The sequence below is a fragment of the Harpia harpyja genome, chromosome 11 (genome assembly GCF_026419915.1).
Source record: "Harpia harpyja isolate bHarHar1 chromosome 11, bHarHar1 primary haplotype, whole genome shotgun sequence".
Taxonomy (NCBI): Eukaryota; Metazoa; Chordata; class Aves; order Accipitriformes; family Accipitridae; genus Harpia; species Harpia harpyja.
Window position 1 is genome coordinate 5,926,149 of NC_068950.1, and position 14,134 is coordinate 5,940,282.

General features: G+C 38.1%; 1 protein-coding gene across 4 annotated transcripts in view; it reads left to right on the forward strand.

The window, feature by feature from the left end:
* Window positions 1-9,449, forward strand: part of ELAVL1 (ELAV like RNA binding protein 1) — a 47,705-nt gene extending 38,256 nt beyond the window's left edge. For all 4 annotated transcript variants that reach the window (XM_052801877.1, XM_052801879.1, XM_052801876.1 and 1 more), the window contains one exon: window positions 1,123-9,449. In XM_052801877.1, the coding sequence (XP_052657837.1) occupies window positions 1,123-1,447 (325 nt within the window). In that variant the 3' untranslated portion in view covers window positions 1,448-9,449. The remainder of the gene's footprint in view (window positions 1-1,122) is intronic.
* Window positions 9,450-14,134: the final 4,685 nt, after the last annotated feature.

Genomic DNA, 14,134 nt, shown 5'->3' on the forward strand with positions numbered 1-14,134 from the left:
AGGGGAATTAGAGATGTGGGTTCTAGGACAAAAGAAAATAATACAAAGCAAGACATAAAAAGGAGAGTTTTTTTCCTTTTTGTTATGCATAAATACTGCTGGGGTACTATGCAGGAGGCAGGGTTTAGGAAGAGTTAGTGGGTGACTTAAAAAATATTGTTCAGTGAAGTCATAAGTTTTCCTAGTATGAAGTTGGTGTAAAATTAATAAGAAGAAAACAATACATGCATACTGAAATTGTTAAACTATGTACTTAACTGTGGTTTGCTATTTTGATGTTTGAAAGCTACTGCAGTTAGAATATCTGCATAACTGGTATTAAGGAATAAAAACCTGAGATTTAAATTCTGTAGCTAGAAATGTGGCGCATCCCAGCTAATGAGAATTGACTGAGGAAGTGCTAATATTTTCTTAGCTGCCTTATAGCTGTGAGTATGCATGACTGCAGCTTATTTAGTAGCCTGCTTGTATTGGAAGAGTTGGCCTCCACCTGCTGCCTTATGGTGGAAAAAGGAGTAGGTTTTGTTCTGTTCCACAAAAAAAGAAATTTAAATTAATGCACACAATCTCTACTCCAAAAAACAAAACACGCCCTCCCGTCCCCGCCCCAGCAAAACCCAAAGAAACCCTTTGACTTAAGAGTTCCCAACGTGCTATTTTAGAGGCAACAAAAGGAGGATATGAGATGCAAACTCCTTGAGTGAAATAAGTGGGAGATGCCTGAGGGTGGTTTGAAGCAAGCTGGGGCCTCTGGGGAGGTGTTGCCTGTTACCCGCACTTGAGCAATTCTGCACTGATGCCACGGAGCACTCTTAACAGCCTAGCTGAATTTCAAAGATCCATCCAGGTCCCTTGTGAAGGTGATCACGTTATCTTGCCTTGCAACTGTTCTGTTGCCTACCTATTTCTAAGGATAGTTCCCTATTGATAAAGTAGTTGGAATACTTAACTTTTTTTTTCCTGGCAGCTGTCAATTTTATTGTCAATTTGAATGGGGAAACGTTTTTCTGGCGGTTTTGATGTCCATGTAGAAAATATTCATTCTCAGTTGCTTCCCATTCAAGTTAATTTGCTTAATTGAATTGAACTTTTACATGAAATATTGTGCTTTTTATTTGCTAGGTTCTCTCCTATGGGTGTAGATCACATGAGTGGGCTTTCTGGTGTAAATGTTCCAGGAAACGCATCTTCTGGCTGGTGTATCTTCATCTACAACCTTGGTCAAGATGCTGATGAGGGAATCCTCTGGCAGATGTTTGGCCCCTTTGGTGCGGTTACCAATGTGAAAGTTATTCGAGATTTCAACACCAACAAGTGCAAAGGTTTTGGTTTTGTGACCATGACAAACTATGAAGAAGCTGCAATGGCCATAGCAAGTCTTAATGGCTACCGCCTGGGGGACAAAATCTTACAGGTTTCCTTCAAAACCAACAAGTCCCACAAATAACTTGCTCGTGCTTTTTGTATGGAATAGATAATTGAGTGACAGAAGTTGAAACATTTTTGTTAGTGTAAAACTCATTTTGCGCCAATTTTCACAAGTGTTTGTCTTAGTCTAAATGAGAAGTGAAAAAGGTTTTATATTCTGGGATGCAACTGACATGTTCAAATGTTTGAAATCCCACAATGTTAGACCAATTTTAAGTTCCTTTAAGTTATTTCATTTAAAACATGTTAAAAATCCCCTGAAATCTTAAGTAGATTGCATTAACTAGACCCTCTGGATGGTGGTAAAATTGAAGCATGCTTTCACTTATGAGACTAACATTTGTTCCATTGAATGTTGTCTGCAAAAACTGGAATTTTCTGAAAAATGTCAGGCTGAATTAATTAATTTTCTTGTTTTTATGTTGTTGTTTTTCCTACCCATTCCCCTGACCTTATATACACCAGACTTGGTAGTATGGAAGAAAAGTTGAGAAATACTAATGTTTTAGTTGACAGTAAATTGTTTGATCAATTAATATTCATTACTACATATATAGTTGAGGATTAGGCTTTTTAAAGTCAAGGTCTTGTAAGTAGTAGCATGCCAGCATAACTTTTAACACCATTGATGAGGTAAGTTGCACACCGAGCAGTGGCCAAGCTGTCAAATTCAAAGGTTTTAGAAACATTACTTTTAAAGCCCACTTTCTAATAGGAATGGACCAAAGAGTTTCAAAGAAACTCTGGGAAGATTTCAGAGTCAAAATGAAACTCCAAAAAGAGAGTGTGAATATATGTTGCTACTTTATCAAACTGAATCTCTTCTGTCCAAATATTTAATGCATGGTGCACTACTTACTGGTACATTATAATGCAGCAAGATACTTACTCATTTTCAAAGATCATTATAGTTTGAATTCCTTTGGTAGTTCTATTTTGTAAAGAAAAACCAGTTATAAACATTTGAGCATTGTATTTCTCGCATCCCTTCTAATGAGTGCTAGATTTTTCTATTTTAATAGGATTTTGTTTTGACAACTAGCTTTACTTATTGAACACTCAGCAGAAAAGTACTTACTACTTGCAAGTTAGATATTAACAAAAAACCCCTTTGATTTGTAGATTTAAAGATTAATCCCCCAAGTTTTCTGCAGACTGCCTTGAAACTTTGAGTTGTTCTGTTTCTGTTAATTTTCTTTTGCTTTTTTGTGTTTTTTGTTTGTTTTTACTTTTGCATTTAAGAACATTAAATTTGATTTTGTTTTGCTCAAATTTTGTTTTGTTTTTTATTTTCTGTTATTTTTTTGCTAAGTATTGCACAAAGTGTCCAGCTTTCAAAGAGTGTTGTTTTAAAGAACTGTAGTTCCTCTTTAAGAGTTTTAAGTTGCTCCTTTGACAGATGCGTAGAAGAAAAAGGGTTGTGAAACAAGAGCACTACAATAAATATGTCACATAGAAACTGTGTGCCACAGACTGATGTAACCCTGCAGGTGTTCTTTGGTAGGAAACCTGAAAAGGATTACTCTATCAGGTAAAGGCTGTGTAAGGATACTGTGCATGACTAGAGACTTGGCATGGGCAACCTTCAGGTCTAGTGTTTATGTTCAGTTGCCAGAAGGTAGAGCAAATGTGAAAATGGGCTCAGTGGCAGTTTTATTGCAGTGTCTCCTTTTTTTTGCGTGAACCTCTACCAGTCCCAAAGTTTATTTTCAAATTCCAGAGGCCATTCCATGCCGCCTGCTCCTGTCACTCCATCCCTAGCTGACCTTGCCTTGTGTTCAGAATCATTTTGCCTTGTCCTGCAGTAGGATTTGCAGTCTTGCACAGCCTAAAGAAGTCTGCATCAGTGTCCCTCCACGCTGCCGCTGAAGAGCGGCTGAACTAGCCGCCCATCTCCATTAATTACCTTCAGCACTGTCTAGGAAATGCTGTTGCTGATATTTCTGGAACTGCCTATGGCATACTTAAAGCCATATAGATAGGCCTTGGCACATTGAGCAGCCTCCCACTGTTTTTGAGCTTGTGTGCAGTGAATATAAGTGGGATTTTTGCTATTAATACATTCAGCCTTTCCTTTCCTGCCAGTCCTGTTCACTCTACCATCTTTTGAGAAGCACAATGGTCTGTAAAACACTGGCTGTGATGGAGCAACCAACCAACTCCCACCCCACAAAGTGTGCTTTCTGGCTCTCGATTCCAGTGTCTATTTCAGATGTTTCCACAAGTTTATCATTCATTTATCATTTCAGTGAATACTTCTTTTTTGTGTGCAAGGAGAGATTCAGCAGCATTCAGTGGATTTCTCCCTAGTTAAAACTGTGTGGTATAGAGAAGTCGTCTTGCTGTGTCCTGTCACCTCTTAACCTCACACTGTCCTGTTCCACAGGAGTGGGTCTACAATTGTTTCCGTTTTCCTGTCATTCTCTCTTGCCTTATTTCATATAAGATTAATTTTCAAACTACATAGGAGTTGCTATTTTATCACAGCATTGAGATGGGGGTTCAGACTTGAACGAAAGACACCCTAAATACAGCTTTGCATCAATAATCATTACAAGCATGCTGGCCATTGCAACCGTATCAGCAGCACACTGCTGTGAGCTCACCAGCTGTCACTTTCTTAAAAAAAACTTTTCTTGGAGGCTTTTTGGCATCACTGTCATCTGACTGCTTCCTTATTTTTCCATCTCTCCTTCTTTGCTAAATAAGAAGGAAATGCAGAATATTGTTTCAGTAGTGGTATGAAAACATCTTTTTTAGGGAACGTCTGATCCCAGCTTCCTTTGATAGTTGCTCTGAAAATAGTTACCAGGCAATTTATGTGAGCAAAGCATTGCTGCCTGAGTCAGGAAAAGGAAAAAAAAAATCCTGCTAAAATATCAAGAGCTGATACCAGAAGAAGTATACGGTCTGCACCATTCTAACAGCCAATAAATACTTGGCATAAATAACTGAAGTCAAGAAAAAATTGTGTATGTATTCATGATGCTTTTGGTCCTAAACAATAGCCCATGCATCCTACTAGTAAAGACCAAAAGGAAACTTCTGGAAGTGGAAACTAAATTCTAACAAGTAAACTGCCAGTGATTTTTCTACCCAAAAGGTAGGAACAACTGGTTTCCTTATCACGTCATCCAGCATACCCTCCTTGAAGCTCTCCCTTGAACATCCCTGTTTCAGAGAGGTTTTGGCCTCTTAATCCTCAGGGAGTTTAGAAAAAACTGCAAACACATTCTGCTTTTTCATCCTTTAATTTGATGAGATCTAGTTGCTTCTTTCAGGTGACACTTCTGTCTCAGTCAGTGCTTACAAGATCTTTGTAAAACTAAAGGCCTGTCTCAAACCAGAGGTCTCTTATATTTCTCATGAGATGCAGTAGGCTCAATAAGGTAGAGAATACTAGAAAGTCTTGGTTGCTGGATTAGGATGTGATGATCAGATTTTAAAGACCTGGATATGATGGTCTGTACTGGAGATGTGCTACAGGGAACAGGTGCAATGGGTATGTTTTGGGGTCCTTTAGAATAGATAAGAAGCCTCACAGGACACCCCCAGGTACCTGCTTTTGAAGGATGAGGTATAATTCCTGATGAAAACACATAGTTATGGCCATGCTGCTATTGCAGGGTCTCATGTATAGAAGTCGAAGAGAATTATGATGTCTCAGGGGACAGGGCATAGGGATTTGTGCCAGCTTTTCTGAAAGTATCAGTCTGGCTTTCACGAACCTGCAATTTGGGCAACACCATTTCCTTTTTGCACTTATTTGATCAGACAGACAAAGACGGTGACAAAATGAGTTTATCTGCATGTGTTTAAAAAGAAAAGGGGAGAGAAGACTTTTTCATCTATCTCCTTACAGTCAGGGTAGCTAGCCTCAGAGCTGAAGATCTGCCAATTAGGAGTACAAATGGCAAGACCAGTGATACTGTTGTCGGGCTTCAGCTGGGCTCTATTTTCAAATGGACCTGTTTGCTTTGTGTCCAAAACTCACTTGCTCTCACAAAAAGAGAGCTTGTTTGCATGTGAATGCTTAACACTTTAGCAGAGACTGGCCTTTGCTTCTGTAGCTTTTTCCTGCCGTGAGACACCCTGGGTTTTCACTCTGCTGGCCGTGAGCCATCTGGTTTGGAAGGCAGTCTGCAAATCGGTCACCTCTGAGCCTTGGCTTCTGTGGCAATAAAAAGGCTTCCTATGCGAGGGCAGGATCGTACGTTGGGACTTGATTGGCCTTCAGGACTTTGAATGTTAAGCCAATTATCTTTTTCAGGAAATTTTACCAGCTGTTGAACGTCTTATGTTATTTTAATTATTGATTTGTCACTTTTAGCTTTAAAATCACTTTGTTTCATCTTGGTATTTCTTTTGAAAGGGAAGCTCTACTGCCTTTACTCGGTACCTATCCTTTTCTCCATTTTTTTCAAATACTTGTTGTATCTGGCACTCCAAGAAGGCTCTTAGCAGGCCAAGGCACGGCTGCTAAACATGCTTGTTCAGGGGCTGCTTCCAAAATTGCACGAGCAGTCTTAATTCTTTGCAAGACTGTGGAGTTTCACACTAAAATGAGACAATGCCTAGTTAAGAGCAAAACTGTCCTGATTGTGGTTGAAGACCACCTCCAAACTTCCCTGAAGATGTGCTTTAGTTGTGTTGTACAGAATAAAAACAAATTAAAAAAATGAATCAGGTTTTCTTAGTAGGTAAAAAATTTGAGTTTTGTCAAAATTAAAATTCTTTGAAGGCTTTATTCAGACTTGGTCTTTTCCAGTCTGTTGACTTACTAAGTTTTTATTCCTGCTCAGTAACTTACATTTGCTTCGCAGATTTCCACTATGAATGGAATTCACCCTTGTGCAGAAAGCTAGCCACAAGCCTAATCACAGTTTAAACCTCCTGTTAACCATTTGCAGATAGGGAAATTTCACAGTAAATATGGAAGAGGAAACTCTAATTTTATGTACTTTGTATAAGCTGGCAGAGGCAAGTACAGCTCCTTCATATGAGGAGATGGAAACATCAGAAAAGCTGTTAACATGAGCAGAATCAAAGCAGCTTAGTGTGTTTAGTTCTCTTGTGATTCCATTTTAGACGGTGTCTGTATACTAAAGTGTTGAATTTTTGTTCTTCAAGCTACATCATCATAAATTTTGGTTTACTTGAGATGCTGTGCTCCACTCTTCAGTCTAGAAGGAGGGGAACTGGGCCAATGCAGTTAATGTTGCCTCCTGTGCCGAGCTTGTGCCAATCCCTTTGCTTCTGCTCTAGATCTGGGACTGAGAAGGACTTGAGGATCCATCTTTTAGGGTGGAAGGAGAAGTAAGGAAACACTGCTGTCCAGAACAGTGTCCCCATAGTGGTGTGTGTCCACACATCTTTTTCCTTCCCTTTGGTTGGTTATGTTTTTTTTGTACATCTGTATCATGATAGCATGAAAACCACTGGAAACTGAGAGATACACAAGTCACTAAAGTAGGCTAAATTTCTCACTGCAGTGAGTACTAGTTGGTCAGTTTATGGTCACTTATGTTTGTCTAGATGACCAAAGGGTGTCAGTATAGAGAAGACGCATTTTTGTAGGGGCATTGAACACTGTAGTAATGTCGTTTATACAAAGCAATTAAAAATCTTTAAAAAAAAAAAAAATTGGCATAGCTACATGTACAGAAGGAATGTTCAGCAGTTAAAACCAAAATGATGAAATAACTGTAAAGGTGATCCATTATTTTGAATGCTAAGTTTTGGAAATGAATAGTCCCTAAGGCCCTTAAACATTTATTATAATTTTATGTTGCTTTAGTGTTCTGGGTAAGGTCAATAAAGTAGAGATTCTTCAAATATTTCAGGAGAGATTTTTTTTTCAGTGTATTCTAAACTGTAATAACTAAAGTTACTTCATGGATAGTTTGTAGTTACCTATGTGCTTTAAAAAAAACCAACAACTTGGAGAATGTCCCCATGTTTACTTTTTTAACAAAATAAACAGGTCTTATAATAAAATAAACTGTTTATTGAAAGTAGGTCTTCTGATAATCTACCTGCAAAATGTTAGGGTTTGTGGGAGGTTTTTTAACATACAGCTTTTTGTGAACTACTGACGGTGATCTCATGGTTCAATCACAAAAGTCAAATACAGAGCAATTTGTCCTAAAGCTACCTCTGTCATAAGGTTACCATATTTTTGACTTCCATAATGAGGAAATTTGTCCTTTGTAACACTGTCAGTGAGGCACCTTATTGTAACGTTTCTACTTTTGGGCTCCTAAGAATAGCTTTAGAGTGAAGGGACCAAATTCACATTTAGCACAAGAAAACACAGCTTCCTTTGAGCTCCCTTAGTGGAGCTGCACTTGTTTGTTTGTTGTTTGGGTTTTTTTTTTTCCAAGAGCTGAATTTGTCACCCTAGGTACTTTTATCTCTATATTTGGAAGCAGAAGAGTCTTTTTGTGCCATAGGCAAGTTCCTCTAATGTAGCTCTGCACTTCTCAGTGTTGGATATGCGGCACAATAGAACTAATAAATATGAAGGTCAAAAGGCTAGCGTTTATTTTCTATGTATATTATACCTTATTGGTTTTCTACTTATTAATTTAAAAAATGCAGAGTTCATTAAAAGGATCGCAATTACCTCCCTCTTGCTTGTAAGAGGTGGTACCTGCATATTGTGTGACTTCTCCATGACACAGCCGGCAGAATTGAAAACTGCAGTTAATTTCTAAAAGTGTCCACTCTTAGATTAATCAGGTACAGCATCATTTTTGTGATTGCTTTTTTGTAGTAGTCTTATGTAGTAAAACTAAACAAAACTTTAAGTGTTGCTTTCTCCTTCTGCATGATTTAAAAAACAGTTGAAGCCTTTGTGATCTCTAAAGCAAAACACAACACCCAGTGAGTGGATATGACTTTAAATCCTGTTATTGTTTTCTTCAGTCTTGCTGTGGTTATTTGTTATATATCACACTTGGTAAAACATTTACAAAGGTCGAACTAGAAATATTTTTCTGTTGAGTGGAATCTTCAGCACTTAAATTTTTTTTTTGTTGATAATGATGGAAAATCAGTAATAATAGAACTGCCACCTGAAACCTTGAAAAATTGCTACTGTGTTCACATTTTAGAATCTTTATTCTCATACTATTGTTTCTTATTTTTAAACATTTTTGAGCAACTTTTCAGTGGTACAACTGAACTTTTTCACTTGGTCATTGAGAAGAAAATGACTTGAGACATTTGAAACATAAGTTGGGATAAACCTTTATTTGACCAGTAATTTTGAATAATACTGTACTTCTAGTCTTTTTATTGATTTAATTTCCCTTAACTTATGTAATCTTTTGTTTATAAATTAATCTGTTTGTGGGACAGAAGGTTTTATCAATTGTTTTCCATACTGTACAGTATATGGTTAAACATTTTGTATATTTAGTGTGTTTTTAAGTTATTGATTTGTTTTATATCAAATAATTTATTTTTCAGGTACCATTTTCATTTAAACTTTGTTTTTACATGGGTTTATTTTAAATAAAGTATGACACTGCTTTCCAAATGTCTAAAATGAAGTTGAATCCCATTGTGTTATTTTGAGACTATTTATGTAAATTAACTTATTTTAGAAATAACTGCAAAAATGTACCAAGTTCATACTTTGATTGTGCTTCAATTCAAGTGCTTGGAAATTTTCTGCAATGATTTTTGAGCAATTTGAAAAATTGGAATTTTCATATTGAAACAGTTCAAAGATTTGTTGAATGAAGCAGCAGCTTTGTAGAATCCTGTGGATGGAATTATGAGCATTGTTTTCTATATGGTATTTTCAAAATTAAATGAAACAACGCCTAGATATTTTACGCTAGTGTTAATACTTAAATGAAATTATCTGTCAGTAGCGCAAAGGAATTTTGTACTTTTGCCACATGTTCATTACTGTTTTTGTTGAGTACTTGTTTGGAAAATACTCATGATGTTTTTAAATGATCCATGATGAAAGGTGATGTACTTCAAAATAGAATTAGGCTTTTACTTAATTGTTCATATTTTGTCTTTTTTTTCCTGCAGGAATTGGATTGTTATTGTGCAGTTTGGATTTTAACATTTTTTTGGAAGAATCTGAACTGTGTTCATGAATAGGCTAATCAAGCTTACTCCACTAAAGATTTTGTTACTTGTAGCCTTATTAGAAAGGTGGAATTAAAAGGCAGCGCATGGTTTCCTTTTTTTTTTTTTCAGGGAAAAAAGTTGTTCTCTCCATCTTATGGTGTTCCTCCTGATTAAACCAAAAACAAAGCCCTGCTACACTATTACTCAGAAATGTGTATTGAAACTTTTGAAGAGAGCTCTTGAGAACAATAAATCCATCAGTCTTCAGGTCAGGCAGAGTACTCTGGTTCCTCTTGTCCAGATGTAGCTCTGAGGCAGGACAGGCACCCTGATGTAACAGCCACAGGGGAGGTTGTGTAAGTGACCTTTTTAAGAAATGCTCATGAAACCATGTTCTTTCAGTTGGAAGGAACCCATGTACTACTTTTGGCTCTGAACAGACTGTGTTCAAGTCTTAGTCCCTTTTTCACCAAAACAAATTTTTAAAGTTTTGATAAATTGAAGTTGGCTTTTACTGAGTTTCAGCAGGTGCCTTGCTGCATTCTTTAGTTGCAGAAATTATCTGTCTCTTTCAGAGCTGGGCTAATTATCATACGTTTGAGGCATTGGCTCTGATTTTTCTCTTATCTTAATGACTTACCTGTGAAAAGGGATGTAAAATAAGAAAAAAATAGTGTCTCATGTATGATAACATGGAATGGATGGTGGTGCTGCATCAGCTCAAGCATCTCAGTGCAGTGGAAAACTAGATTTCCAGTTATTTTTTCTTGTTATGGGAATTGCTCAGTCCAGCAGTGATCACCAAATTGGAATTATTCTTTGTGCTAAATTGGTAAAGAGCAGAAATGAGCATTCTCTGTTACTAGCAGTATAAGAACAGATTATTGAATGTGCAGCATCTGTTGTAATCAGGAATGCTTAATCACCATTGCAGAATTTTAGACCTTTCCTGGGTTTTCCTTTCAGTGGAGCTGTGGAAACTCCTACATTCTTACTCCCACCAGGTGTTAGTCCCCTGTGATTCACTTTGCACAGATACATTCTGACCACCATTGTATTTTCCAGGATTTTTCCCCTATGAAAAATCATGAGGGAAAACATGTATTAACCACCAATAAGCTCTAATAACAAAATATGGCCATGTGAAGTATGGGCCCTTCTCAGAAATGGCTGTTTTTTCAAAAGCAAAACAAAAAATTCAGTGTAGACCCATTAACCTCCGGGTGGAGATTCTGTTTTTTGCAGAATTCCTGATAGACTCCCTGGCTTTAGACTCTTCCCCCACTTGCTCTGCTGTGGGGACTGTTGGGGTAAACTGCTGTTAAATGTTACCTCCTTTGTTTGTAGAATGCTGGGGGGGGGGGGGTGTGTGTTAAAAAAAAGGTGTTAAACTGCACAGATTTCCATCTCCCTGGTATGTTAGGAAACAAGGTGGAAAAAATTTCATCCTGTCTGTATATTTTTCTCTGTATCTCCTATCTTTAAAAAAAAAAGAAGCATGGGAAAATATTAGTGTAAGGAATGTCCTCCTAGGTCATGTTAATGGTGTATTTAGCTCAGGATTTTGTCTCCAGCAGTGGCAGTAAGAGAAGCTATTTAAGGAAAGCACATTAAGCCTGGCCACCGTCCCACCATCCCTTCTTCATTCCCCTCATGCTTCCCCAGCACGCACAGTAGTTGGATGTCAGAGGGGTCCTGCCTATTCCTGTAATATCTCTTCTCCTTTTGCTTCTTAATTTTTGAAGCTACCTTTCTTTTCCTCAAACTGTCTTCTGCTTTCATCACTTGCTGACAGCAGGAGACTGAAGAAGTGGAATGTTTGGGGTAACTTTTTTACGTGTGTGTGTGTGTGTGTGTGTTACCTGTGCAGTTGAATGAAGGTGAATAAATAGCGATGTTTCACTCTGCAGTGTGACATACTTTCTTTTTTTTTTTTTCTCCTTTTTTAAAGTATTTATGTATAGAAGCAGTGAATTTAGCAAAATGGGAATCTGAATCTAGTTTGTCAGGACATAACTTCTACTAACATCTCATTGGCAAGTATTTTTGCTTTGCAACAAAATTAATGTAAACAAAATTTGTCACAGTTAAAGTACAGATTTTATTTGTTTGAATTGTAAGTATAGTATATATAATGCTTTAAATGTTGAACTTTTCAAAATGGATTGACTTCTCTCTGCAGAGCTGTTGCTGGAGCACTTATTAAAGACCATGTTCTCAACTTAAACTAGAACTTACAAGGAACTTCACCGAGTTTAATAAAAATGAGTTTGGGGCTTCCTGTATTCTTTGAGTAGGTATTAGTGGACCTGTTAAACTTACTTTAACCGAAATTCTGTTTGAATGTGTTGGAACAGATTCTGCCCCCAAGTCCAGCCCGTGCATGCTACAAAGAAAGATCATAAAGGAGAGCAAAGCAGAAATTGTTTGGCTTAGGAGCAGTGTTGAGTCAGTATAAACAGTGCTGAGCTGCTTCCTGCTCATAAACTTCAGTAGGCTCCAGCTCAGGTATCATGGAAGGAGCGTGCACTCGCACTTTCAGGATTTCAAGGCTGTATTGCAGCCTACGAATGGCTATGGTAAGTAAGCTTGTGTGCTTCTCTAGAGTCGTGGCACAAAGGGTTTTGGTCTTGGTCTCAGTCTAACCAGACTTGCAAAATTTGGGATAAAACATTTTTGTGACCATATATCGTACTTCACCTTTCTGTCCCAGATTGTTCCTTCTGCTCTGCATCTTTCGGGAGACACAGTATACATATTCATTTGTATGCGTGTCTACACACACATCCAATACCTCTGTGTGTGTGTGTGTATTAAAATGTATGTAGACTGTATTTATAGATAGTTTGTTTAGAATACATATATGTACCTGTTAATTGTATGTATTAGCGTTGTGTATCTGCATATATATGCTATTCCACTTGTCTACACAGTATAGAAGTAATTCATACAAAGATGTATATCCTTAAAAATCCAAGTTCTATATAAAACTTTATAGTAATAAGGTATTGTTCATCACATTACTGTACTATTGTTAACAAGCTGTGGAAGTTTAAGAAAATTCACCTCCAGCTCGGTAAAAACTTAACATCCAAATTTTTCTAAAGTTTGTCTTGAAATAACTCTAGAAAACAGCCACATCTATGTGTATTGTAATGTTTCTCAACAATAGTCCTGCAACGCACAGTATCACTGCTTTTCAGGGAGCACCTCCCATTCACTTCTCCCTGTGAGGTGAAATGATGTCTGACTTCTTTGGGAGTCAGTGACTTCTGAAATTATTTTCATTTTATTTTAAGCCACCTTTACTATGTTTTTTCCCCTTTCTGTTTTTACCATATTTCATGGGCCTTACTGTTTTAATCCTCTCTTACTGCAGGAATGGAGGAAGGAAGACATTTCAGCTTCAAGAAGGACTGTGATTCTAGTGAAATGGCAGTGACTGACCACGTATGCCATGGCACACAGCACGATTGCCCGGGGTGCACCGCCAGGCCCTACTCCCCCCACCCTATCACTGGATTCCAGGATAGACATCCTGGCTGCTTGTGCTAGCTTAGATAAAACATATTGAAGCCTTGCCCGAGTGTCTTAAGTGCTTCTTTTTTGAACGAGGCAAAGTTGAGGTTTGAGGGTACAACACACTTTGATGTCTTTGCCTTGTTCAGTCGCTCAGCTAGCTTATAAGGACTTGCATGAGTTGTTTTATTCCTGGGCAAACGGTGTCTCCAGCACTGTGGTAGTTCCTAAGGCATGTTCTGGCTGTCCTGATTGGCATCTTGTGTTAGTTAAACACAGTAATTCTCAAAGGCAGCACAAGAGATGCAGTGCAAGATGTAGTCTTGTTTTGAAGCTTTGTGCTTTCCTCCCGGTCTCAGTGTACAGCACGCTCAGCTGAGCAGGTTTGAGCCTCGCGTGCTGTTGGACTACCAGTGGCCTTGGTGAAGGAATGTTTGCCCTGAATTTGGCCTCTCCATGTTCATATCACAAATACTGACCTTGCAGAAGAACAGCTCTAATATCCACTGTGTGGAATCTGATTTCCCAGTTCCTTTGTCAGTATACATTCTGGGTTTGGGTGAGGGAATAATGCAAGCTGGTCATATCCAATAAAGAATGAAAAGGGAAAAGGACAGACTTCATGTTGAATTGGTGAGATTAAGGCAGCTTGACATAATTTGTGAAACACTCCTTCTGCAAAGAATAATTCAGTGACGGTCTCATAGCTGCTGGGTGTTAAACGCAGCAAAAGGAAGGTGTCTGTGTGTAGGAGCATTAGTGGCCGTGCTGTGTCAGTGTGGGGTAAGGAGTCATTTGAATGGGAGATCTGAGCCATTTCACCCCTTTGCTCAGTGAGGAAGTGACTATCATCTAATCCTAAGAAAACTTTTTGTTGCACAGACCGAAGGAGGAAAAGAGGTGTGACACCCTAATATGAACAGGGATGAAATATTTTTGCTCAGAAATATTTTAGTCTTTTGTAGTATACATGCCAAGTGGGATTGTCTTGCCTGCTGGGTAGTGCTGCTGCTGCTGCTGGAGCTCTGTTGTTGGCCGTGGCCTGTCCATCTCCTGCTCCTTATTGGAGCTGGCTGAATGAGAAATTCCTTGC